The following is a 24,922-nucleotide window of genomic DNA, read 5'->3' on the forward strand; positions in this document are numbered from 1 at the left end:
GTTTGCAGTATTCATATAAACTAAGGCAGAGTAGGGACTTACGGAAGGATGGAGAAAAAGACAATGAGAAGGAGATGATTAGTTGGCTTATCTCTGGAGTCAGTCAGCCATTGTTGCTCATGGATTGCAATTAGCACCATATTATGTCAATCTTTTCTTTTCAAGATCAACATCAAATGTAGATCTGATCAGAGGGAACTGGGTTTTGCATTACATGACTTAAAATGATAGGTAAGAAGAGGTGAGTTTAAAATCCACGATAATTCTAAAATCCATTCCATATCCAGATCAATTATGTGAGTGCAGAAAGGAATCCTGCGCAGGAATGCAGCTGATCCAGAACTGAAGAAATGAAAGTAAATGGGGAAGAGAAGGAAAGGAAGGATGAGTAAGGGAATGCATAGAGAACAGGAAAAGAATGAGGTTGAGAGGAAGTGGGTTACTGGAAGTTAAATTAAGAATGAAGCAGGTTAGATCATAGAACTTCTACTTGTTCCTTAACCTTAACCATAGAACCTGTTTCTGGAAAGGAGTTGTTAGTTATCCTTGATCATATCAATGAAGAATTCCATTCCCAGCACTTACATTCCAGAAAGATGTTGTCACATTTTTTATTAGCATTTTAGGTGTCTCATGTCAATGCTATCTTGTATGAAGAATTAACAAGTAATGGTTTTATGTGTCCTGAGAGTTGGTCACCCTTCTGGGGCTGGCTGGAGGACACCGAATATGTGCAGTGCTAGTAGCCATTGTACTCATGTCATTGTGGAGTTGTTTAAAAAGGGTGTACAGATTCTTGTCAACACTATAACTAGAATTGGATTAAAAGATTCAGGTTTGGGATCCTGCAGGTCACAGTGTGTCTGGACCCGGAATCAGCAACCTTTGGTTCTCGGCCCGTCAGAGTGACCTGCTAGCAGACCCTGAGACATTTTGCTGACATTGACTACCAGAAGAATACTCCAATAGGCCGAGAACCTGAGGTTGCCGACCTCTGCTCTAGAACAATTATGAATCTAACTATGCATCATTCAAGTCAATGGGAGTTTTAACCATTGTCTTCAATGGGAACAGGAGAACATTCTTTGTCCATAGCCAGCCTCCTCTTTTGCATTGGTTCATTGCAAAATGATAACATTAGTTTATCTGAGACATATATCTAAGCATTTATTAGGCATTCCAAACCTCTCAGTACTACAGTTATATCCCATACTGTCCACACTGTGCACTGTCAGGGGAAGCTGCAATATTTATGCATTTATCCTTTCTCCCTTTTCCTGTATTTTTTTTCTTTTTCCTCCTCCTACTTGGTAATTGTTAAAAATATCCACGTGCAAATGGGCTTTTCCCCTCATGTCCTTCCTCTTGGATATTACAATGAAGCCTAAGTGACATACCAGTGGTTGTGGTAGAAGTAACTGTGACATAAAAGGAAGATTCGGCTTTTATTATTGGTTCGTGAAAGAGGAAATGGAAAGAAGGGGAGCTTTTCATATCTTCTGCTGACTTGCAGTTGGAAATGTTTCTAGTCACAACAGCAATAGCAAGGTATATATTTACCTTTAAATGTGTGTCTTAATTTTGTGCACTCGTACAAGTTCACTTTTATGGTCTTCAGTTCCTTTCAAAGATTTCCAATGTTCCCTATTCAAAGGACTCTTGGAAAGCAACATGGCTATGCCAACTTACCAGAGAAAATTACAAATTACTAATTTAAATGATTCTTAGAATCATTTTCCTTTTGTTTTGTGTAATTTCCACACTTATAAAATCAAACTTTCAGTTAAATGTTTATACAGTAATTCATTCGGTTTAAGCCATCTGCTGGTATGGCATCTGCAGAGTTGTTTTGATGCATACTTAGTATTGTTTCCGTCATGAGTCTTGTAGGCTTGTATTTTGGTTGCAAAAGGATCATTTTCTTCAGCACAAAAGAAGTGCTGTTTATATCCAGGAATCTAATTGCCAGCTTTATTTCAAAACTCTACTTCAAAACAACTTCTTATGCCTCTAAAATCCTTATTTTGATTGACGTTTAGTTTTCAAGATACGTGCTTAATCTTATCTTGCTCTTTTATTATACTTTCCTTTGTATCAGTATTCAAAAAAACCTTTCATTTGAGAAGTACATAGGTAGGTTTGACGCATTAGTATTCATACTTGCATGTTAACAACCGTTATAACACGTACCAGAGGGAAAATATTATTTCTCGTAAATGCTCAATAATTATAGTCTTTATTGCATCAAAACCTGTGTTTTGACAGATAGTGGAAAGCTTTCAAAGCTTGTGTGGGATGGATGACAGATAGCTGCAGGTGGAAAATATTTTTTTTAGGTATTGGGTTTTCTATTACCGGTAATGTAAATATTCTTCCAAAATAACATTAACCTTCCAAACAGGTTTGGTAGTGTATAGTGATAACGTGCATATTAGAAAAATATACCAGTGAAATCATTCTTAAAGATTACATCAAATTACTCTAAGGTTGGGGCAGTTATATCTCTTTTCATTAAGTTGTAAAGTAGGAGAGACTGGAAAATTGCTGCTGCTGAATTTGGTACTTTAGATTTAACTTCAATGGCTGTACTAAATTCTTTGTAGCTTGTGTTAATTCCTAGTCTGAGAAAAATTAAAAGGAAAGATGATCAGTTATTAAATTTTATAAAAATGTTATTTATTTAATCCAGTCACTATATATGTGACCTATGAATTAAATTCAGTATATGCAGTGTTTTTCCACTGTAGTAAGTATTGGCAGTTTTGAAAATAACATATCGTGTAGGCCCGATTTTCAAAACTATGTCCTACTATTTGCAGGTAAAGTTTACACCTCTACAATTTTAATCTGCAATTCAATAGTAGATGTCAATCACAAATCCGATACAAAGCAGGTGACTAGAGGTATAGGTATCAGAGGTATAGGTATATTGATTTGCACTTGCAATTATTTTTCTTTTTGGTGGGTGGGTACAAACATTCTGATAGACATTTTGCTTTTGCAAATTGTGTTTAGAAACCATTCATTACTGCCAGGAATCCCACATCAAGATTTTTTTTGTTTTCACTGACAGCCTGATGCACATATTCTGAGAGTTTAACAAACATGCCACCCACCATTGCCTACCTTGTGGAAACAGTCTGTTCCTCCGTTAAGATGACTGAGGATCTGTAATTTTAAGATTCTCTGGAACAGGGCTACTCAACATGTGGCCCATGGGCTGCATGCAACCCGTGGCCCATTTGTTTGCAGCCCCCAGTGCGATTTGGGTTTACGTGATGCTCAACACACGGCCCACAGGTGGGATCCTTTGAACATGACCTCCCCTGGGAACACACTCCACAACGGCAAGTCAATATAATGGTCTTCTGTTGATATGTGTTCTAGTAGTTAAATTCCTGGACTGTCATTGCTCATTAAAAGTGCTGTCATATGGGTAGAAATTGGGTAAATATCGCATGTTATTAATATCAGCAGAATTGACTTAAATGGGGCCTGCATGTTGTGTAGTCTTGCCTTAATCTTTGTATTCATGTGTGTCAGTGAGAAAGAAGCTATTTGCATATATTTGTATATATATTTGCATGTATATGCCACCACATTTAAGTTGCAGCCCTCTGCATGTGCTGTGAGTATTTTTGTGGCTCCTGGGGCTTCCAAAGTTAAGTAGCCCTGCTATAAAGTATCAGGATACCTCTATACATTTGCATAGTTTTAGAGTTGTAATGGATTTAAGAGGAATCTATTACATCTTGAATACTATGGATGAAATGCAGGCCCTATTAAAAATCATTGTAAAACTTGCATTGACTTGAACAGGGCCAGGATTTCTTACTTTGATTTGAATGGAGAAGGAATATACAATTTCCCCTCCACATCTTCCTTAACACTAATTTGGGAAGGCTATTTAATTAATTTAGAAAGTTATCTGGAATTAAATGAATTAGAGATTTTACCAATGGTTTTACCAGGTTTAAATGGTAGTGTGGGTCAACATGCTTCAAGATAAGATAATGAATTAGAATTGGATGCACGCTTCAATTTAACCAGAAAGGACACTCTCTCAATGACTTAACCACCTGCATTCTGCTACAAAGACCTTTTACATCTGCACTTGAAAGGGAATCCTCTGAACTGTCATTCATGTTAAAATTCGACACTTTCCAAAAGGACTCAACAAACACTTGAACTATCTCACCCATTACCAAGATAGTTTCCCCAATTATCACCTCTAATACCATTAACTCACAAACATCCCACTCTCCCTACCTCTAATATCATCAATTCACAGACACTTACCTTCCTTCCTCCCCCCCCCCCCCCGCATCCCCCTCCTGTTCTGCAATGTGATTTGTCCTTTTCATATTTGTTCATTTTTTTAATTGTATCCTTTGGTATATATGGTTGTGACTACCTTCTTCCACTATTTGATCTGAGGAAGTGGGTCTGGCCCACGAAAGCTCATCATCTAATAAACCATCTTGTTAGTCTTTAAAGTGCTACATTGTCCTGCATTTTGCTGAAGTGCATAAGGCAGAGACGAACCATCTTCTATCAAGTACTGCCACTTTTTATTACTCCTTTCTGCTGTGTAAGAGTCTGATGGTGTTAGTCATAGACAGTAGATAAAACTAAAACATTTGCAGGGTCCAACAACACTCCAGATGCTTAACATGATAACATCTATGAAAACAGAATGAATTTCAAAAATCTGAATATTTTTGCACTTTTGTACGGTCAGACCATCATCCAAGATGCCAGCACTTGGTGGAATTTCAAATGGCCAAAGATGATTTGAATTGTAGCTTTGTCCCGCCTTCAAAAAATTCTGAAGAGCTACATGTCTTGGCTTTATTTTAAGCCAGGTTCTTCTTGCATGTCTTTACACAGATGGGGAGCTCCTTTTGGAATGTCATTCCTTGTGAAATCAGCAGGGGTCACTTAAGTTCATTGTTCTGCAACAGTCTCTACAAATGTGTGTTTAGACTTGTCAGAATTGATCTGTGTCTAATAAAATCAACCACAGAAACAAATGTAGGGGCTAACTATACTTTATTGCTGAGTGACCATTTTGTCTATAACCCAGTCAGGCTGCAAAAAAAGTGATCTGAAGTTGATAGGGAATTGTTAGACAGTTAAGGATTTAAAATAAAGATTTGCGATAACAGTTCTAACAGTGAATACATTTTATATTTCACTCCCTGAAAAATATTATGCCAGTAAGGATGTATTTTACTTTAGCAGAAATGTATCATTCAAAGAATATCCACTATAGAAATGTCAGGCTTTTAAGGAAAAAATGGAGGAGAGACAGTTTGTTATTGACTGTCATGAAATGCTAGAGTCCATTGTCCAGTACCTAGCAAAAACAACCTTACATAAACTTCCAGGAAGCTAGACTGAAGGCAGTGTTCCTTCTTATTGGACAGAGAGTACGGTATGCATAGTCTGTTCACAAAATGTACTTTTCCAGTTTGACCAGCAGTACAAGCTACGGTCTTTCATCCTGTATAAGCCGTTAGAGGCATAACACTTTTTGGCAAATTAACTTTTTCAATTTTGTAGGTTTGAAAGTTTGTTTTCTAAGACATACCTGAGTAGGGAATTTTTAAAGAATGCAACAATCCCTTTTACAATGTAAATGAAATGCTAAACAGTCAAAACTCTTTTTGAAATTTTGGTACTTTTTGATATAGTATCTCTCGGGTCAATTTAATATGCCTCCTGTCCATTCTTCTCTTCACATTTCTTATTTCATTCTTGTCAAACAGAAACTCTTAATAATAGCAGCAGGATTAGGAGGTGGGAAGGAGAAAAGAATCCAGTGCCCTTGTGTTAGGGAGTGACATTAATTTCCTTATAAGGAGAAAACCATAGTGGAGTGGAAAATATGAGCACCCAAAATTTGGAGACATAAGGGATCATGAAATGGGCTTCCAACAGCATGTATAAGCTTTGAAAGAAAGTTCTTTAAAGATTAGCTGATGTCAGTTGGGAGGAATTGCTTTTGCTTTATAAATATTATAAATAGCACATTGCATTGATCTGTTTGACTTTCTACCTGACTAATCTCCAAAAAACTCTGTACTTGTCTGCTTTGTACGGAGAACAGTTGTCTTGTTGGTATCATCTTTTCCCGATCTGCCTAACGACATGTTATCTTCTTGCACTAGACTTGAATTCTATCTGCAATTCAAGAACATGCTTTTAAATAAGTGTTACAGCAAAGAGTCAAGCAGTAGAATGCTTTGGTTGGATGTTCCTGTTCTCGCTATTTTCTTCAATTGCATTAGAATTCTGCAGCCAGATTAGATTGTGGATTTCAAGAAAAGAAGACTAATGGCTATCACAGATTAGACTGTCTTTTGGCAGGACAGTTTAAGAGGCACATGGCTTAGTGTAATACCATTGGCAGCATTGTCAAGTTCTTTGGATAGCATTCGGTTTTGCAGTGATATCAGAGGCAAAAAAAGTTTCAGAGAGGTAGCCGTGTTAGTCTGTTTCAGCAAAAACAAGGAATCCCATGGCACTTTAAAGACTAACAAATTTATCAGGGTATTAGAGCATAAGCTTTGGTGAACTACCAAGAAGTGTTGCAGGCAAACAGAGCTCCAAATCATTTCAGGAAGAAGTAGTCAGGGTTTTTCATGGAGCAAAACAAGAGCTTATTAATGACTGTTGCATCAGAATTAGGTGAGAACACTGGAAGAAGAGGAGGTAGTCTTAGTTTAAACAGGCTGTGCAGTGTTGCTGCTGTTTGTCACTGGGAGAGAGCTCTCCGGGCAACAAAATAAAACCCCCTCCAGCTAGGAGTGGTAGCTTCATTGTCAGGAGAGCGTCTCCCACCAACTAAGTACTGATCACATTGGTGCTTTTTGTCATTAAAATGTTTGTCATTTGGGGTAATTTTTTTTCATCCCCCACCCCCGAGTGGAAGTTTTAATGACGAAAGTACCAGTGTAAACATAGCCTGAGTCAGATCAGATGTGTGTACATGTTTCAAGCTGATGAGAAGTGGAGCAATAAATGAGAATCCAAAGGCAAAACGTACTTATGACGACTTAATTTTTCTCTCATTGAATTTGTTGGGGGGCGGGGGGAGGGCGGGTTACCCTTGACATCAGTGAGGGAGCAGAGGTAGGCCAACAAAGAGCACTTCCAAACATACTACCCATAACCCATAGGTGCGAGTATGCTAGTGTGAGGCTTAGGGAGAGAAGTAGCAGAATGGCTGACTTTCCTTTTCTCCCTTCTGCCATTGCTTGATGTAAGAAGAGATAATGTCCTTTTGATACCTGCGGGTCTCTCTTTCTGTGTTACTAAGTTTAGAAGTGCAAGGAAAAATTGAAGGGGACGGTGCAGACTGGAGAACAGTGGTGGGCAAATACCAGTCGGCAGGCCAGATCCAGTCCACTAAGGTTAGTTCCTGGGGGCCCCTCAGCACTATATTTACCTGCACAGCTGGAAGTACTGGTGATTGCAGCTCCTCTTTGCTGAAGATCACCAGTTCCGGCCAATGGGAGCTATGGGATGGAGTGTCCCAGTCCATGCCACTTCCCACTGCTCCCATTGCCCGGGAATGGCAATCTGATGCCAATGGGAGCTGTGATCCCCAGTATCTGTGGCCATACAGGTAAATAGAGGGGCGGTGGCCCAGCAGGAGTTAACTGTGGTGAACCTCCTCAGTGTTACTTATCATTTACTGTTAGGTAGGATTTGCATATGCAGATTTTAGCAATCAGCTTATGTAAGACTTGACTCTCAGGCTTTAAGGTGAAGAGTGAGGCAGTTTGTTTTAGAATTCACACACACACTCTGTTTCTCTTTAATTTACATTATTTGTGAGGAAGCAATGATTTAGACATCCTTTTCTATCACCTCCATGGTTTGCTAACAGTGTAAGAAAGACTGTAATTTACAATTGTCCTGATATCCACTAGTACATCATACAGGATTATCATAGGATAGGTACAAGTCCCTACAATAATAATCAAAAAAAATCATTACATCTGCATTTAGCAAGCCTGGATTTAAAATACAACTTAGCAATATATTCCATGCAGATGTAAAGTCTGAGGCTGCATTTGTAGGACATTATATGCAAAAGAGGGTACAAATGATTTTAACCTAAATAGACACATCCTAAGATACACATCTTTTCTGCTGTAGACCAAGTTCAGTGTAACCAGTGTGCTGAGCTGCCTTTTAATGTTTTCTATAAAAAGATCAAAAATGTCAGGTGTGCTTTTAAAAGTGTTGTCGGCGGTTTTGTAAAACCCCACCAAGTCATATCTAAAGTTGTTAGACCTTCAGCTCTGATGTGGCCATTGCTCCAGATATAAGACATTTAAGTGTATGCCTTACCACTTACCATACCTATAGTGAACCCTGACTCTCCCCACTTCCTCAGGATCAAATGGTACCTGAAATGTTGAGTTATTTCCAGATACACAGCCAAGTTCTGTCTCATGTACGTACTTGGCAGAAGCCAATAGAGTTGTACCACTGTAACTGAGAGCAGAATTCATCCTGCATCCTTCAGTGTGTGTAAAGAAATGTCTCTATCAATCACTGACCAAAATCTATAAAGCAAGCAACAACTTAAAATGGAATATGCTGGAAATTGAAAACTAATTATTGAAAGTAAACTTTTTTTTACTTGCTTGGGGCAGTATATGAGAGCATTGCTTACCTATTATTAGTATGAGGTCAGCTATTTTAATCATGTCTTTTAATGTTATTAGCCAATGGATTTACAACCCTGTTTTTTGGTGTACTAAAAATTTTGAGGTGTACTAAAAATTATGAAAACAGAATTTCCTTTTTATATAGACAGCACCGTAAATTCAGTGATGTACCCTTGTTTGGCTTTACAGTAGTTATATGATTTACAAAAAGCCACACTTGTATATGGGTGCTTTACAAAATACCAGTTTAGAGGAGGACCCTTCCCCAAAGTACATGTACCTATAAGCTGGAGATGGGACCCTGGACAGGCTAGATCAGTGCTTTCAAGTAGTACAGAGAATCCTCATCTAGGCGTGTGGCAGATATGGTCAATTTTAAGGCCAGAAGGGATTGTCACAGGCCACAGAATGTCACCCTCCTGGAATAGATCGATATCCTCTGGCTGAGTTACTGAAGTTCTCAAATTTTGGTTGAAAGTCTTCACATTACAGAGAATCTACCATATATTCCTGTTCAAACCAGCAAATGAGCTATGTTCCACGCTGCGGAGGAAGGTTTCAAACTGATGGTCACATTTGGGGTGAAGAATTTTTCCCCAGGTCAGGGAACTTGTGGTTTGTTTGTTTGTTTGTTTGTTTGTTTGTTTAACCTTTGCAACATGGGACTTGGGTTGCCTTGTAGGATCTCTTGGGCATATTCCAGCTAATCAACACCCTCCCATTACAGGAGCCCCAAACATTGGTAGCACCTTGCTTTTCCCTGTTCTCTATCTGTAATACTCAACAGCTTAGTCTCCCAAGAACTAAATTGAACTCAAGTATTTTATAATCTTAGGCTCCATATCTGAGTGAAACTGGATGCCCTCTGAGGCATCCATCCATACATCTTAGTTATTCCACACATCTTAACTGGAATAAAAAATCCTCATGGTTCTGTCTGGCTCTCAACTGTATGAGATTATCATAACATAGAATGTAGACATATATGAGACCCTGGATAAATGAAACAATAGAGGCATGATTGATGAAGATATTAACCTCCAAAAGCTTGGAGAGTAAAATTGTCTCCGTGGTAACCAATGTGTACCAAGCATGGGGGGCAGCATGAAAAATGCATGATTCGGGAACAAAGCTCAGTGAAAGTAAGCAGGGATGTAGCAAGTGAAAGTGCATATAGGAAAAGAAGAGACTGGAGCAAGAGCTAGGAAACCATGGTGGAGTGGAGGTGGGAGGAGGTTGAAGACCATGAAGGAGAAGGAGTTTGAATTAACACGAGAGAGAGGAAACAAGAGAGAGGGTTCACATTTCGTAACAAAGTCCATTTTTATATATTTTCCTCTTTCAAGTCTCAAATAGATGCCCTGTGTCCTTAATGCTTTAATTTCCTCTCAGAAACTAGTGAACAATAAGTACCCTCACATAGGACTCTGATCACCCTCAACATCAGTCATCTGTTTGCAGCCTTACCCTCTTGCGGCGCTTTGGCTGAGCAAATTAGCCTGAAGTGTTGTGCCCTTGGCTGGCAAATCCTTTCAATCCAGTTGAATGGACAAAATGAATGCCCAGATTGTTCCTCTGTCTGTTATTCTCTTGTGTTTATCTGGTTGAGCTGTCAGTCAGGCCATTATAACTGTGGTAAGCACTCAAAGCCCGTGTCCACTCACAAAAGCCAAGTCTGTTGATGATAAGCTAAACAAAACTGGAGAAAGACTGTTGACAGAATTATGGGGTCTGGCAAGTGGTTCAGGTAAAAGCAGAAATAGGTTTCTGAGTCTGACAGATGTTTGTTAAGAATGTGTACAGTCTCTAGGTATGATGTTCTATTATTTGATGCCTCTAGGCAGTAAATAAGTGTTTGTAGCAACCTAGATTTGCATAGATATTCAAATATTCAGATACAGAAAGATTTTGTAACTTAAATGTAAGTGTACAGAGCATTTACCAGAGTAAAAATTGTGTTGGGTAATTATCAGGAAAAAACACATCATTTGCCTACATTGTTTTAGCATGGTACATTGCTCCAGCGGTCTGTCATGTAGGGTAATCCTGCCTGCAACAGTGACCTATGTCAAGTCTTTCAGAAGGACGTGGGGGAGGGGGCATAATCCACTTGGCCAATTGTGCACTGCTATTTGTGGGCAAGGGCAAATTACTTTGTTACCCGAGGTTGAGGAGTTGATTTTCTGAAATACGAGATGTAATTACGCCACTTTATCATATGAAGCTAAAAACGTTGGACCTAATAATGATCATTTCTTTCAAGCCAAAAGGATGATGGGAAGAAGTAAGGTGATCACATCTTGGCTGTTATGACCAAGCCTTTTATAAACCCAGCCCCCGTATTTGGCCCTGTGAGGGCTTGGAGTGGTGAATTCCCCACGCTGACTATATGCTAGATGAAGATGTATTTCTTAGAAATGTAAATTTTCTCTGGTACACTGAATTAGCAGTGTGACTCCTGGCAATATTTGAAACTAATTTGATTGAGTGGCATTAAATAACATAAAAGCTGTCATCTGGATATGAAATATAAAGCTTAAGTCCTTTTCAGTTTTTTTAACCTCATCCTTACATTCATATTTAACAAGCTTATCAAGCGTTCAGTTTACAGATCTCAGTCCTGCCAGGCACAAATATGTACCACTTGCTTGAGTAGTGAGGAACAAGCTAGTGGTATGTCCTCCCCTCCTAAATAACACTATTCAATATATCTGTTTAAGAGTTTGCTCTACATACACAAACGGGAGGGAAAAGTAGGTTTCTAGGACTAAGTTAGGCCGCAATGAGATAACTATAGCTGCTTCTCATCAGTCTTACTCAGAAGCAGAAGGAAGTTTCAATAATAAATTGTAAAGTTTCACGTCTAGCTGAGGATTTATGAAGGAGGCACAGCCTATGAAGAAGTTGCTACTGAGAAAATATAGCATAATGCAGCAACATATCTCTTGTCAAAGCATCTGTTTCTTCAAAATCCAGAACCCAGTAGCCTTGTTGGCTAGGATGATAGCTGTAATGCATGTTACTGCTATTTTTCATCAAATGCTTGTTAGTAAATGTATAAGATCCTTAATATGCTAATGCACTCATCTGGCAGGAATTTCAGCAAACTAGACTTGCAGTGCAGTACTCAATGAAAGTCAAGATATCTTCCAGGTTGTTGATTTCTCATGCACATTGATAAGATAATTTGAAAATGTGCCATTTATCATTATGTGCTTTGTAGAAGCAGATCCCATAAATGGGAACATGCTTATAAGAATCTAATAAAGAAGAATTTTCCCAAACCATAAATCTGGGTGTATATTTGTGTGTCTGTCCATGTGTGTATGTACAAAGACACATGCATATATATGCACTAAGGATGTGAACAAGTAACTGGTTAACTGTTGCCTGGGAGCAACCTCCTACCCAAAGCCCAAACTGGTTAACTAATTAAATGGGATTTTACATCCCTAATATACATGTCTAGAGGTGGGATGTTTCCAGGGTTGCTGTGACGAACATTGATTTTTGTGTCTCGGGACATGTACAGTAGGTTGAGATTATCTGGAAGAAGAATAAAGTGAAATAGAACACGTTTGGTAACATATGCCACCAGGGAAAAGGACCAGTCACCTGTCTCTTCCCTCCTCCCTTCTGGAAATTACAATTTCTGGGAAGCCAAGAAAACCACCTAAAGTCATTTCCCTGGAGATGATAGAACTTGACTTGGTGGCAACTTCACCTCAGACCACAGGATTGTGTACTGTAGGATCTAAGGCAGAGTTTTCCCAAACGAGTGCTTTTCTTCTCTCTCCCAACGAAGACCGTGGAATCCCATGAACACATGATTCCTCCTAGCTCTTTCCATACATTTGCTGTCTTCCACTGAATTTGACTGTCCTTTTTTTTTGTATTGTGTTTAAGATTATTTCCAATAAAATTAAGTTATAAAGTAAAAGTGCTAATGGGATCAATCTGAAACCTTGGTTTCTTTTTTCTTTTTCGACATTCAGCATGTAAGATCCTTGAGAATTCTTTTACAGCTTTCATTTTTATTTAAATGAAAGTTGTAAGAAGTGCATTTGCCAGATCACTATATGCATCTTGCATTGCTGTGAACATAACAAAGGCTGTGTTGTACTGTTGTCCAGCAGAGACAAGAAACCATGCAAAGATATTGATAATTGATTCAGTTTTATATAGGTTAAAAACTAACTTTTCCTTCCTAGTGTGAAGCTAATGGGTTTTGTCTGTAGAAAGATAATAATCCTATGAACCACTTCTACACTCTCTATTAGAGAATTGTACAGCTTGCACTTGAACATAATGCCCGTGTCAACTCAGCTTTTTAAACACTCATTTTAAAAAAGTCTTCAAGGACTGGGAAGATTTTCCTGAGACTTCAAGTTAAGTTGGAGGAAAAGTCATGAAGATACTGTCAATTAAAGTGTTTATCCTGATATACCTATGCTGGAAAAAGCATCTTCAAACATGAAAGCTGTTTTCTTTCCATTAAAAAGTTTTCATTGCATTTGGTTTCCATAGAGACTAACATAGCAGAGTTCCTCCCCCCTCTCCCTCCCAACCACATTAAGGAGTGAACGTTTGGTGTCCTTTATTTCCCAGTGATGTTCTTCATAAGACGCTTTATTAAAAAATAAAATAAAATAACAGGGAACTAAATTGAAACCTTGCAACAATATCTGTATGCGGAAGACGACTTGATTTACAAGCTTAGGTAATTTCATTTTTGTTCACACTCCTCCAGTTGAAAGGCTCCCACAAACAGTGTTACAGCAATGAAGGGAAGAGACAGGAATTTATCAAGCTATTTATCAAATTATTTTCACAGTCTATCAAAGTTATAAACACACTAAAGAGAAAACACAAAGGGTATTTTTGAACAGGAAAGTGTAGCAGAATGAGCAGCAAGTCTGCAGGCTACCTTCCTACCACAACCACAGAGCAATGAGACTGCCAATGCTGCAAGCTCTTAGGCAAACCCATTTGACTAGGCTGACGTAATGACTGTCCATAAAGTAAATCCTATGCACTGTAGACACTTGATAATTATTTGATGAAACAGGTATTTGAGAAATGAAATATAAAAACCAGTCAAGCAAGATAGAGCAGAGCAAGGAGGGTGAAATTCACCTCTCTGCAGAAGGCCTGTGTGATGTTCATAAGTCTCACTTAAATCCTTGACAAAGGGCTTGAGTAGCACTTGAGTGGTGCAGGACCTCTGCACAGGGGTTACTGCATCCACAGAGAGAGAAGGGCAATGTGCATGCTTCAAAGAAAACAGCCCTAAACTACGCACCCTCAACAGCAGGTCTCAATAGTTGCTGCTGCTGACAAAGACAGAAAAAGATAAACAAAGAACTACTGAGATTGAAGGAACCAGTCTAGTAAGAAATCTTTAATTTCTAGTTAGCTTTAAAGAATTTGAGAAGGTTGATTTTTTTTAACAAACCAGTTCAAGTACATGCCTTCAGATTATAAAAGTACCTGAAATTGCCTAGAATATCAGCATGCATAGCTCGTTAGTATTTACATATATTTACATAGGAAAACAAGAGAAAGATCTACAGTTATTTACAGTCTACATAGGAGAAGAGAAAGGCAGCATAATTGTATTTCCTAAAATACAGTAGTTGAATAGTCAGCACATGCATATTAAGATATATTTGCATGATAGAACGCAAATGTTTTAAGACATACCTTTTAAACTCTCTATGCTAAGGTATAGCATAATAAAGGTAATTTTTTTTTGTTTTGTTTTGTTTCTATTCTATTTGCATCAAGTGCTTTAAAATGTTCACTAACACAGCAGTAGCATTATTTACCCTGGCAATGAAAGCAACAGTACACACAATAATTTCCTACTAACTAGCCACAAGCTGCTGGTGAATGAAATATCTAGTGTTTCTCATTATCCATTGACCAACATACAGGGATCTCTCCTTGTAAAGGCAGTGCCTAAGCTATCACCATTAATTATAGAAGTAATATAAATGAGACTCTACAGTATGTACTAAATGAAATATTAACAAGGCCAGTGTCTTTGAGCCTGAAAGATGCACTAACAGGGCTCATATTACAGCAGGCTATCTATGAAAAATCACACATACATAATACGGGAGTGCTTGGCATAGAGCTGTAAGCCTAGACAGTAGAGGCCTGTTTACTAGATATGTATTATTGCAAAATACATTCCCTTAATTAGGTTCTGGAAGACGGAGTTAGTAGTTAATTTCTAATCATGATATGTCCCCATCATAACACCCTGTGGGTTTTTTTCAATACATTTTAGTGCCAAGCTGTAAATATGTATATCAACAGACAAAAATTAGTCCTTATCTTTAAAACCTAAACAAACAGCTTGCTAGAGACTTGTTCTGAAAGGTCACTTGCTCAAAAAGCATATTGCTGTTTGGTTTTTTTTCTCTCATAGCTGAACTCATGTTCAGGCTAAAACAATTGTATACAAGAGAGAAGCCAATTGTTGGTTTCTTCTGTACTGCGATGACAATCTTTGCAATACTGTGCATGAAAAAAAGATCTTAATTCTCACTTATAGTATTAAAAGACTATATAAATATATACAGCATATACAATAATGTGTGTATACGTACATTTATATAAAGTGTATATATATAATGAATGTTAAGTACAACAAAAATTTCAAACAGTTCAAGTCAACATAAGTTGTCAGTTGAAACCACGTGTCAACAAAGTCTTGTTCATTTCCTATTAGCTTTCTTCTTTCACACATATCTGAGCATCAGTGTACCCTATTCTGAAAGTTTTAGTTACAGCAGTGTATCTGATTTTTTTCTTTGTGGCAGGTTACATGTGTTAGTGATAAAAATTCCTAGCTATGTCTGGAATACATTTGCCCATTAATATCTGGGCCTGGTTTAATTGGCTGTAGATTTCAGTTTGATTTCCAATACATTTTTGGGATTGCCTTTTTGACCAACTGAATTTTGTATGGTGGGTGGTATGGCACAGATTCCAAAAGCCCAGAAAACAGGTGATAGGCGCTTTACAAACATATTCTGCCTGTATTGTTGCTGTCTTTGATGCACAAAAGTGCCCGTTCCTCAGTAATTTGCCATTCGTGCCAACACTACTCTTGGGACATGGAACAAGGGGTGCATTTTTTTGGATATGAAAATACCAAAGTCAACCTATGCTCAACTCCACCCCAAAACAGAATGAAACAAACAATGCCAGTTTTCCCACAGCAGCTCTCACATCCCAAGAATAGGGAACAGTATGTTACTTAGCACTGGTGGTAAGTAACAGATAGAAAAATCATCATCATGGCCATTGCTGGGGTGGAGGAATGATTTAAAAAATCAAGAACAGTGTGTAGTATTTTGGAAACAAAATTTCAGCAGTGTTGATCGCTAGGAAAGGCTGATCCCTGTGACAATGCCAAATCAGCAAGTCCTACAGTTCTCTGCTGCTGCTTAAATGCTGGCTATGCAATGTCACGTTGTCTCCCTTTAAAATGTTGTTAAAGATCAAGGGAATAGTATTCAGAAACAGATTGCCAGTTTAGAAAGAGACCCACTTCATTTTGGGTAACTTGCTATAAGTACCCCCATGTACAGTTTGACCCCTTGTAATACATTACAAGGTGATGCTGCAAATGGAGCAGTGAACCAATGTAATATCCTCCTTCGTGCTCGGAACACATAGAAACATGATACACGCTTCCTTTTCTGTCATCTATTTTTGGGATGTTCACCTGTATTTTAACTGATATATTTCTTAAGAGATATAGCAAATTTGTATGAGGGAAAGCATTGCTAAACTCCGTTTTCCATCTGAGTTGGGCAAAAGACCCTTCAGGTCTGAGAGAGATCAGAATAGGGCCCAATGTTGCAAAGGATCTAGGATTTCATACTGTTGAAGGGCAGGGTTTCTACAATAAAAGTGTAGAGGAATATGTATGTTAAAAAAGTTAATGATACATGTTTATCAGATATTTTGGCAACCTTATTCTACAGCTTCGAAGCACTGTAATAATCATGTATAATATAATACTTTACATTTAGTGCTTTTCATCCAAAGAATTTTACAGATACAAATTAATCCTCACAACAGCCCTGTGAGGTGGGTAACTAATATTAGCCCCTCCTTGTTTTACAGCTGGGGAAACTGAGGTACACAGAGGTTAAGTGACTTACCCAAGTTCTCACAGTATATCAGTGTCAAGGTCAAGAATACAACCTAGGTTTCCTGGCTTTCAGTTCAGTGTTGTATTTTGCTGTGGAATAAGGGTAGGCAATTTTTGTTTGACCCAGGCTGTTGGAAGTATGGTTTTGAAAATCCATTCATTGACATTATCAGTATCTTATTGACTGTTGCATAACACAAACACCAAAGTGCCATTATCAAAATACATTTATTGCAATGGAAACGTTTTCTTTTGCAAAGTTAAAACCCAGAATGTAGTTTAAATATAACTGAATATACTGAATACCATTGAAATAATCACTCAGTCTTAATGCCTCAGCAGTAGAAAACAAATCCTCTTTTGTGAACTTTGGCAGCTTTCCTACTCAGGAAAATGAAGTATTTGTCTGCTCTAATATATGTAAAGTGTGCAAAGATCTTAGCAACTGTGTATAAAGTTACCACTTGAAACAAACTGGGAAATACTTTGCAAGTACAGAAGCCTTTATCATTTTGAGTCTTTGTTATAAAATATTGTTGGGAGTTAATTGAAAAGGAACGGCTCAAAGTAAATAAGAAGATCTTATAGATTTCAGTTTATGTATTGTATTATCTTTTAAGTGACTACACTAGTTGTTATGGCAGTTTTCTGAGGAAAAAGAGATTGCAGCGATTCTCTGGTTTTGATGTGGTTCAATAAGACCTTTGAAAATATTGTAATTACAGAGTCAGTTCAGGTCAGGTTTTCTTGCTGGCTGTTGGCTTTAGCACCTTTTGAGTGAAGTGATTCTTATTTTTCATTCCGTCATACCTGACAGTTCAGAAGTGACATTTTTTGGTTATATGTATGGTTTTAATTTACCACATTCACCCAGACTAACAAAGACAAATCTCTATTTCACATTTCTCTATTAATGAAACAACCCGGGTGTCCTATTTTCTCATTTTACATTAATACATATATTCCAAGTGTTACTTACAGGCCAACAGTGTTATTTTGGGAGTGTTAGGGGTTAGAGTACTGTAGACAGAGGTAAACTGTTCTGATATACTGCCACGTATGAGATTTTAAAATGTACACTGCTTTGTACAAGAGAGAATCATCTGAATTCTACTCTCACTACCCTTTGACAGCAACATGTCTTTTAAGAATACTATTACAAGGAATACTTTTCTCTTTCAAAGTTCATTTTTATTTGATTTGACTTTTACCCCAGGAGGCTAATTTATCTTTCAACTAATAAGGAGTCCTTAGCAATTCTGAGTTACAAAATGAGAAATATAGCAAATAAGGTCCTATGTGGAGTTCCCTTATTTCCCACTGGCTTCCACAGCAGTTGATGTCACTCAAAACTCTAAGATTAGCCTCTAAAAGTGCTTCAGGACACAGGGAAATCCTGAAGGCCAAATGATTTGCTGATGAGGAGATAATGATTTATAATTGCTATTGTTTATTGCAGTGTCTGCTGCTGTGTTTATTAGTTGTCTTAGACTATGCCCAGATAGTAAGTATAAATTAGTATTCATTTCTTATGACTCACAGATCTATTTTAAACATTAACGTGGTAACTAGAGAGGGGAATGGGTGTATATTGAGAGGAGTATAAACTAAAATCCATGATCTGGACACTCTCCACTTTGGGATTGCTAGAAATTCAAATCTAGATTCAAATATTGTAACTTGAGCCCAACTGTATTATAGAACAGAAGCCAAAGCCTGTTCTTTGATGTTACAATCTCAAATGTTATGCTCCCCACCCTCTGCCACCTGCTTTTGTACAGGCAGGCAGTCTGGGTTGGCATGTGTGTTTCCAGGAATACATCATGTAGTTGGACCTTGTTTGTATGTGCATAACCTGGGCTATAAAAATGATTGGCCACATTCTCAGCTACTGATTTACCCCCTCATGGCAGTACATGTACAAAACTATAACAGCAGTTTAGAGTCTGCTTCAGAAAATATAAAGTGGATCATTTCTGACTCGGTTTTGTGGAGCAGACCTCTACTAGGTAATTATGATTCCATAGGAAAGAAGTACCAACAGATAAACTACAAAACATTGTGTTTCCACCATCTACCAGCATGGCTTTAAACTCTATTGTAAGAGTGTTGTGGAGAGAGCATGAAAAGTGCCATTATTCCATGATGTGGAATATGTGCTTATTACCTCATCTCTCCACTGCTGTATAATAAATTATTCCAGTCTAGGTGGCATGTTCACAATGCAGCTGTATTAATCTGCTCTTTTTTGCATTTGGAAAGTGTTTGCTTTGCCTAATAGACCCGAGATGAATAACAAGGAAAGCCTGAATAGTTTTAAGGAAGCACTTGCCTTTTCGTTTTCCCAGAGCGGCTTGCTTTGAATTTGGATCTTGTCACAAATATTTGCCTCTCTTATAATTTTGAATTCACATGTTTCCATTTCACCTTTCAAAATGCACTGTGCCACATTTGCCCTGAGGCTATTTACATACAAGCCCGTACTCTTAATTGTCCATACCAAAAAAACGCAGAAAGCCTTTTCAAATAAGTCGATTCTATTTCCTCTGCTTTGCAGTGTTCAGTGTTATCGGTATGCCATTAGTACTATTTAGAACAGTGACTATTTGTTTGTGGTTGATGAATATACAGGTACATTATGGCTTTTGTTTCTTTTATATGCTTCATTTTTAAACCTGCTTAAGAACAGGACTCTCATTTTAGAAAATAAGCATCCACTTGAAAATAGACAAATCTGAAAACTAAATGTTAACTGTATACTATATTTTCTTATCAGGAACATAGAGGGTATGTTAGAATACTAATGGATGCATTACATATATTAATGAGGATTTTATTATAAATTCTATTTCAAGAGCTCCCTTTATTTTACCATTAAGATGCTCAATGTTCGTTTGTTTTCTGTGCCGTCAGCTACAAATGGATAGCTAGCAGTTATCAAATAAATGCCTATGAACTGGTAGCTACTTAACATTTTTATTCCAACAAAGGATTTTGGAAGGATGGATAATTTAGATCTTTGAGGCTCAAGTATAAATAAACAGAACCTGCTTTATAAATCCCACCCTGCTGTAGTTTAAGATTGTACTGCAAATCTGACAAATGATTTGCAAAAGAGAATGATGAACTCTTATTACCAAGACACTCTTTAACTTAAGCCAAAACAAGATTCCCGGGTAATTTTATATACACTATAAAGATTGATGGCAAGGGACTAGCCTGGCAGCTTTCAAATGTTTGACTGGATCGGAAATGGCATTCAGGCATGATTAAAGATTCAGCTGGGCTTCTCAGAAATTCTTTATCCTGTGTATTCATCATTCTAACTCACTGCCTTTGTTACAGGTTAAAGATGGTTGACCCCCCCAGCTTTGGTGATTAGCACCACATACAACTGACAATCTTCTGATTACAAAAAAAAGTATTTGGGTTGCTCAGCGCTTCTCTCATTGTTTATAAGTTTTCTTTTGAAAATCACAATAGATCATGGATGTCTGTGACAATTGACAAGCTCATTGTTTTAAGACTTTTTTAATGGCGTTGTTAACATTAATTCTTTTATATGGTACTTTAATCTGTTTCAAATTATGTACTGACATGGCACAAGCTGCTTTGCCATTGAAAGTCGTTCAACGGTGATTAAAGTGCTCTTTTTATCAGTTTAAGAATGTTTCATCTTTTATCAGCAGTATGGAATTGTTTACTAATTAGACTCTCTGACATCCTGTTCTGTCTTATGCTGATGACATGTGAACCGGAAAGCTGATGAGCAAAAAATTAAACTTGTTATTAAACTGTCATAATGGCTTACCATAGAAAGGTATTTTCTCCCCTCAAGGCCTTCTGATTCAATAGAATAGAACAGTCTAGTGTCCTCACCACAAGACAAAGAGTCAGGAACTCATTAATTCAGATCACTTTTTGACACTGGCTCCTTCTGCAGCTTTGGGCACGGCCTCTGTGCTTATGTCTACACTGCAGTTAAAAAACTCTGGCTGACCCATCTCATTTGACTTGGGCTCAGGCTATGGGATTGTTTAATTGTGGTGTAGATGTTTAGGCTTAGACTGGATCTTGGATTCTGGGACCAAATATCTATACCACAATTAAACAGCCTCATAGCCCAAGCCAGCTGACATGAGCCACCCCCCGGGTATTTAATTGCCATGTCGATCTGGTGTGTGTCTCAGTTTGTCCACCTGTTGAAATGTGGGCAGTAATACTGATATGCCTGTAGAATATTCTGAGCTCTAATTACGTAGTGTGCTGCTCTGAAGATGTCAGTGCTAATTATTATTAGTTTCACCCATCACATACTTTGCTTCTATGGGATAAATACGATTTAACTTCCCTTCTTAAGGATAAAAAAAAAAAAGGATTGTGCTCTTGAAAATAAAGCTGCTGTGTTTCTTTCTCTAGAATAGCCTGCATAATGAGAACAATGTTTAGACGTAGGTGAAGTAGCTCTTGACCTAAAAGCAAATGGCACATTGTTCATAGAGAAATGTTGAAAGCTTTAAATGGCAAAAAATTTCAGTCTTCCAGCTGCACATTTTTTTATCTTCCCTTTACTTAAAAATCTTCCCTTTACATTCATGTAGTGTTCACTTGGAGTTTATCTTGTTTCAGGTTTACAGGATCAGAGCCTGAATTGATATCTGCCACTTACATTATGGGCTACTTGCCCCTTATTTACTATTGAAGAATTTGTTAAAAAGTGAATTTGGTTCATTAGAAGTTAAATCAAACTACAACAAATCTGTATTTTATGACTGATTTCATATCTGACTGAATCTGAGCTAGCTAGAAAGCATTTTTTCAGCCAACAGTATAGCAATTGGTCTTTGGCGCCGATCACTTAAATTTTATTTTATTCTTAGGAAAAAGTTCTATATAGGCTTGAATACAAAACTGCTTTGAACTGCTCTATGCAATTGGCTAGAATGATCATCTCTAAGTTGTACAACTCTACAGAGTGCCTATAATGATCTATTAAATGATATTATATTACTTTTATTGTAATTTCTATAGAACTATATTACGTTGCTATAGGTGTTCTTGCTGTTAGATTCTACCAACCACATTTACAAGGGCTTTGTCCAAATAAATGACTTGGTTTAATAAAAGCATTTGAATACTTAGCAGTTTAACCTGAAAAGGTTCTTTTGGTCCAGAAATAAAGAGCTTATTTTTGCCTCAGTTTGTTAGTCAATGAAGACTTAGAAGTAGTCTGTTGGCAGCTTATTCACATTTTGAAAGAATATGGACCCTAAACATAATTTAATATGTCCTTCTTTGCCCTTCTACATAATTTGAGAGCAAAGGAGCAACTAAATATTTTGGTTTGGTTGCCACTCCACCACTGGCTGACCCACTAGCCGCAATGAGGGATGACACAGTGATGCCATTGATTCTGAGAGAGAAAAAATAATCAGAGGAAAAGAGAGTGAAGCCCATTCTTGTCTCCTACCGGATCTCACTGCAGTAATATCTATTTTCTCTTTCGTTATCTTTTCTATCATATGTGGTAGCCTGTCTATTCTGATTGTTAGTTACCCCATAAAGAGGTACGATGTACATAAATGCTACATAAACTGCACTGATTTTAAATTAGAGCTGTGCATACGGGTGTTTCGCTGTGAGCTCCATCCTATTCTTTTTAATTATAGCTGGCAAAACAAAGTGGTTTCTAGCTCTCTTTACAGCTTGGCAGAGCTTTGCCAATCCTGATGACGTGATATCCCACCCCGTGCATATGTACACCCACAAAAATGTTATGGCCTCTCTCGTTAATCCCTCAGCTTTCCATCAGAAAAGATTCAAAGTGATCAATTTTCCTCATTGGAGCTCAGATTTTTGAATAACCAAACCAACCAAAAAAAAAAGCGCTTCCTTTACCACTCTGGTCTGTCTGTTATATTTATTAGTGATTTATAAGATGCTAGAAGTAGGTGTTAGAGGATGGCAAAACCACTGGAAAGCACTGAATCTTTGTAAATTAAGAACTACGCTCGCTGCGTGCAGTAGATAAACATTCTCACACAGCCGTGATGACAGCTGCCACAGTAAAATTGTTGACCAAAGATATATGGACAGTTTGGGCACAGATCCCATTAGCACTTTACATGATAGGCCTAAATTGGAATGTCCGGGTTAATATTGTACAAGAGATTTTAAAGATACAAAATATGTCAGTCTGCATTGCTTATCAAAACTAGGAAGTGGTGGATAGTAAGCAGTTTGGTAAGTAGGGTTTTTGTTGTTCTCAAGGAAAATCTGGCAGGTTTTTACATAACGTGTGTGTGTTGTTTTTAAATCTTTTCATTTGTTGCACATAATCCCAGCCGGCCAGATCATTCTTACTCCGGCAACCTTCTCACTGCAGTTGAAGAAAGTTTTGTCTAAGTAAAACTGGAGTAGCTTTTGGACACCTGTTATTTTGAGTTTGCTTTAAGAGGTGCACACAAGAAACAAGGTTACCAAGGTGTATTCAAATTGGGTTCCAGTAGTGTCCTTAACGCTGACATCCAATACCTTTATCACTGTCAGCTGCAACGCGTTTTACTGGTATTTTAATAAGACACGTGGATTCATAGGACTACAGTCAAAACTAGAATGATAAAATGTATATATATATTTTTTTAATTCTAGCAACAAGGAGCTGCCACAACTGTCTACTGTGCCACTGCTCCAGAGCTGGAGGGCCTGGGAGGAATGTACTTCAACAACTGCTGTCGCTGTTTGCCATCACAAGAGGCCCAAAATGAAGTGACGGCTGCAGCCTTGTGGGAACTCAGCGAGAGACTGATCCAAGAACGAATTGGCAGGCTGTCCAAATAGCAGGGAGCTCCTGTAAGGATCAAAACACACAGAGTATGTGCACACTAGAAAACTGCCAACTCTGGAGCTTTTCCAATCTTATCATCTAGAGGGTTTCCATAGACCTCCGATACAGATTAACTAGCGTTAAATGAAATAATAGCAGTCATAACATAGTGAAAAATGTTAAGTACTAATGGGAAATGGGGAATACTGTGGGTTAAAGGGACAATTTCGCTTTCTGGGGTTTAGTTAGTCTTGGTTCTCTTTCTGTTGGCCTGTTCAAAGTGTAATTCAAGGAGGCATCCTTTGAGTAATTTTTAGAAGAGCAATGCAGAGTATATTTTTGATGCTTTGATTAATGGCTACATGGCTATCCCAAAAATAACATGGGACTTCCTCTATATTTTGGTAATTGTATGCTATTAGGCTTTATGCGCTGCTCTGGAGATGATAGCTCTGTTTATTTTTTTCCCTACTAATTTTTATTGAGCGTGGCAAACAAAAAAACAATATAAGAATAAAGAAAGCTTCCCCGTCTTTGACCGCTGGCTGCAAATATAACTGCACTACCTAGAAAAAGAAGGTGCAATAAAACATTTGAACAGAAACAATAAAGTCAGATTTACTCCACTGCTAATTATTAAATATGCAGCTTTTCCTTAAATGATTATAAGAAAAGGTATGTTGCAAACCATTCCCTAAATATTGTTGCTTTAGGAAAAGATGATGTTGTCTCCATAAGAACACACAAAGTGTAATCAGGGGGGTAAAGTTGTTCCTTCCATTTCTTGGTTCACAGTTTTAAGGAGTTTGTTTTGTTTTCTATAAAGGTTCACAGTTTTTCAGTTCTCCTGATACTGCGTCCTGTTCAAAATGTAATTTTTCCTTTCAATTTAAATTTCATAAAAGAACATGCTTGAATATTGTCACCTGAAAAGAAAGTTTGTCTTGTTTCTGCAAATGCTTTAGTTCCATTTTTTTTTAGAAAAGAAAACTTGAGAAAAAATAAAGAGCTTCTTGTCGATGCCATGAAAACGCTGTTTTTTTTTCGTTTCTGAGTTCATATTTTTGTTTTTTGTGCTTTGTAGCTGTCTTCATGCCAAAAAGTTGTCTTAAGCCATCAGCATTCCAGCATCATTTTTCTATAAACAAAACAGAAATAAAGATTGTAAATATAGTGAAGTAAAGTTCTATTATTATTCATGATTTATTGATAATTGTTCTGTCTTCTATGATTTTC

General features: G+C 37.6%; 1 protein-coding gene across 1 annotated transcript in view; it reads left to right on the forward strand.

Annotated features, from left to right (window-relative positions):
* WWOX (WW domain containing oxidoreductase) overlaps nt 1–24,717 on the forward strand; it is a 793,519-nt gene extending 768,802 nt beyond the window's left edge. Inside the window, exon 9 of the mRNA XM_075940019.2 lies at nt 23,512–24,717. Coding sequence (XP_075796134.1) covers nt 23,512–23,700 — 189 coding nt within the window. The 3' untranslated portion in view covers nt 23,701–24,717. The remainder of the gene's footprint in view (nt 1–23,511) is intronic.
* The last annotated feature ends 205 nt before the right edge of the window (nt 24,718–24,922 follow it).

The sequence above is a fragment of the Pelodiscus sinensis genome, chromosome 12 (assembly GCF_052426305.1).
Source record: "Pelodiscus sinensis isolate ZL-2025 chromosome 12, ASM5242630v1, whole genome shotgun sequence".
In the NCBI taxonomy this organism is placed as follows: domain Eukaryota; kingdom Metazoa; phylum Chordata; order Testudines; family Trionychidae; genus Pelodiscus; species Pelodiscus sinensis.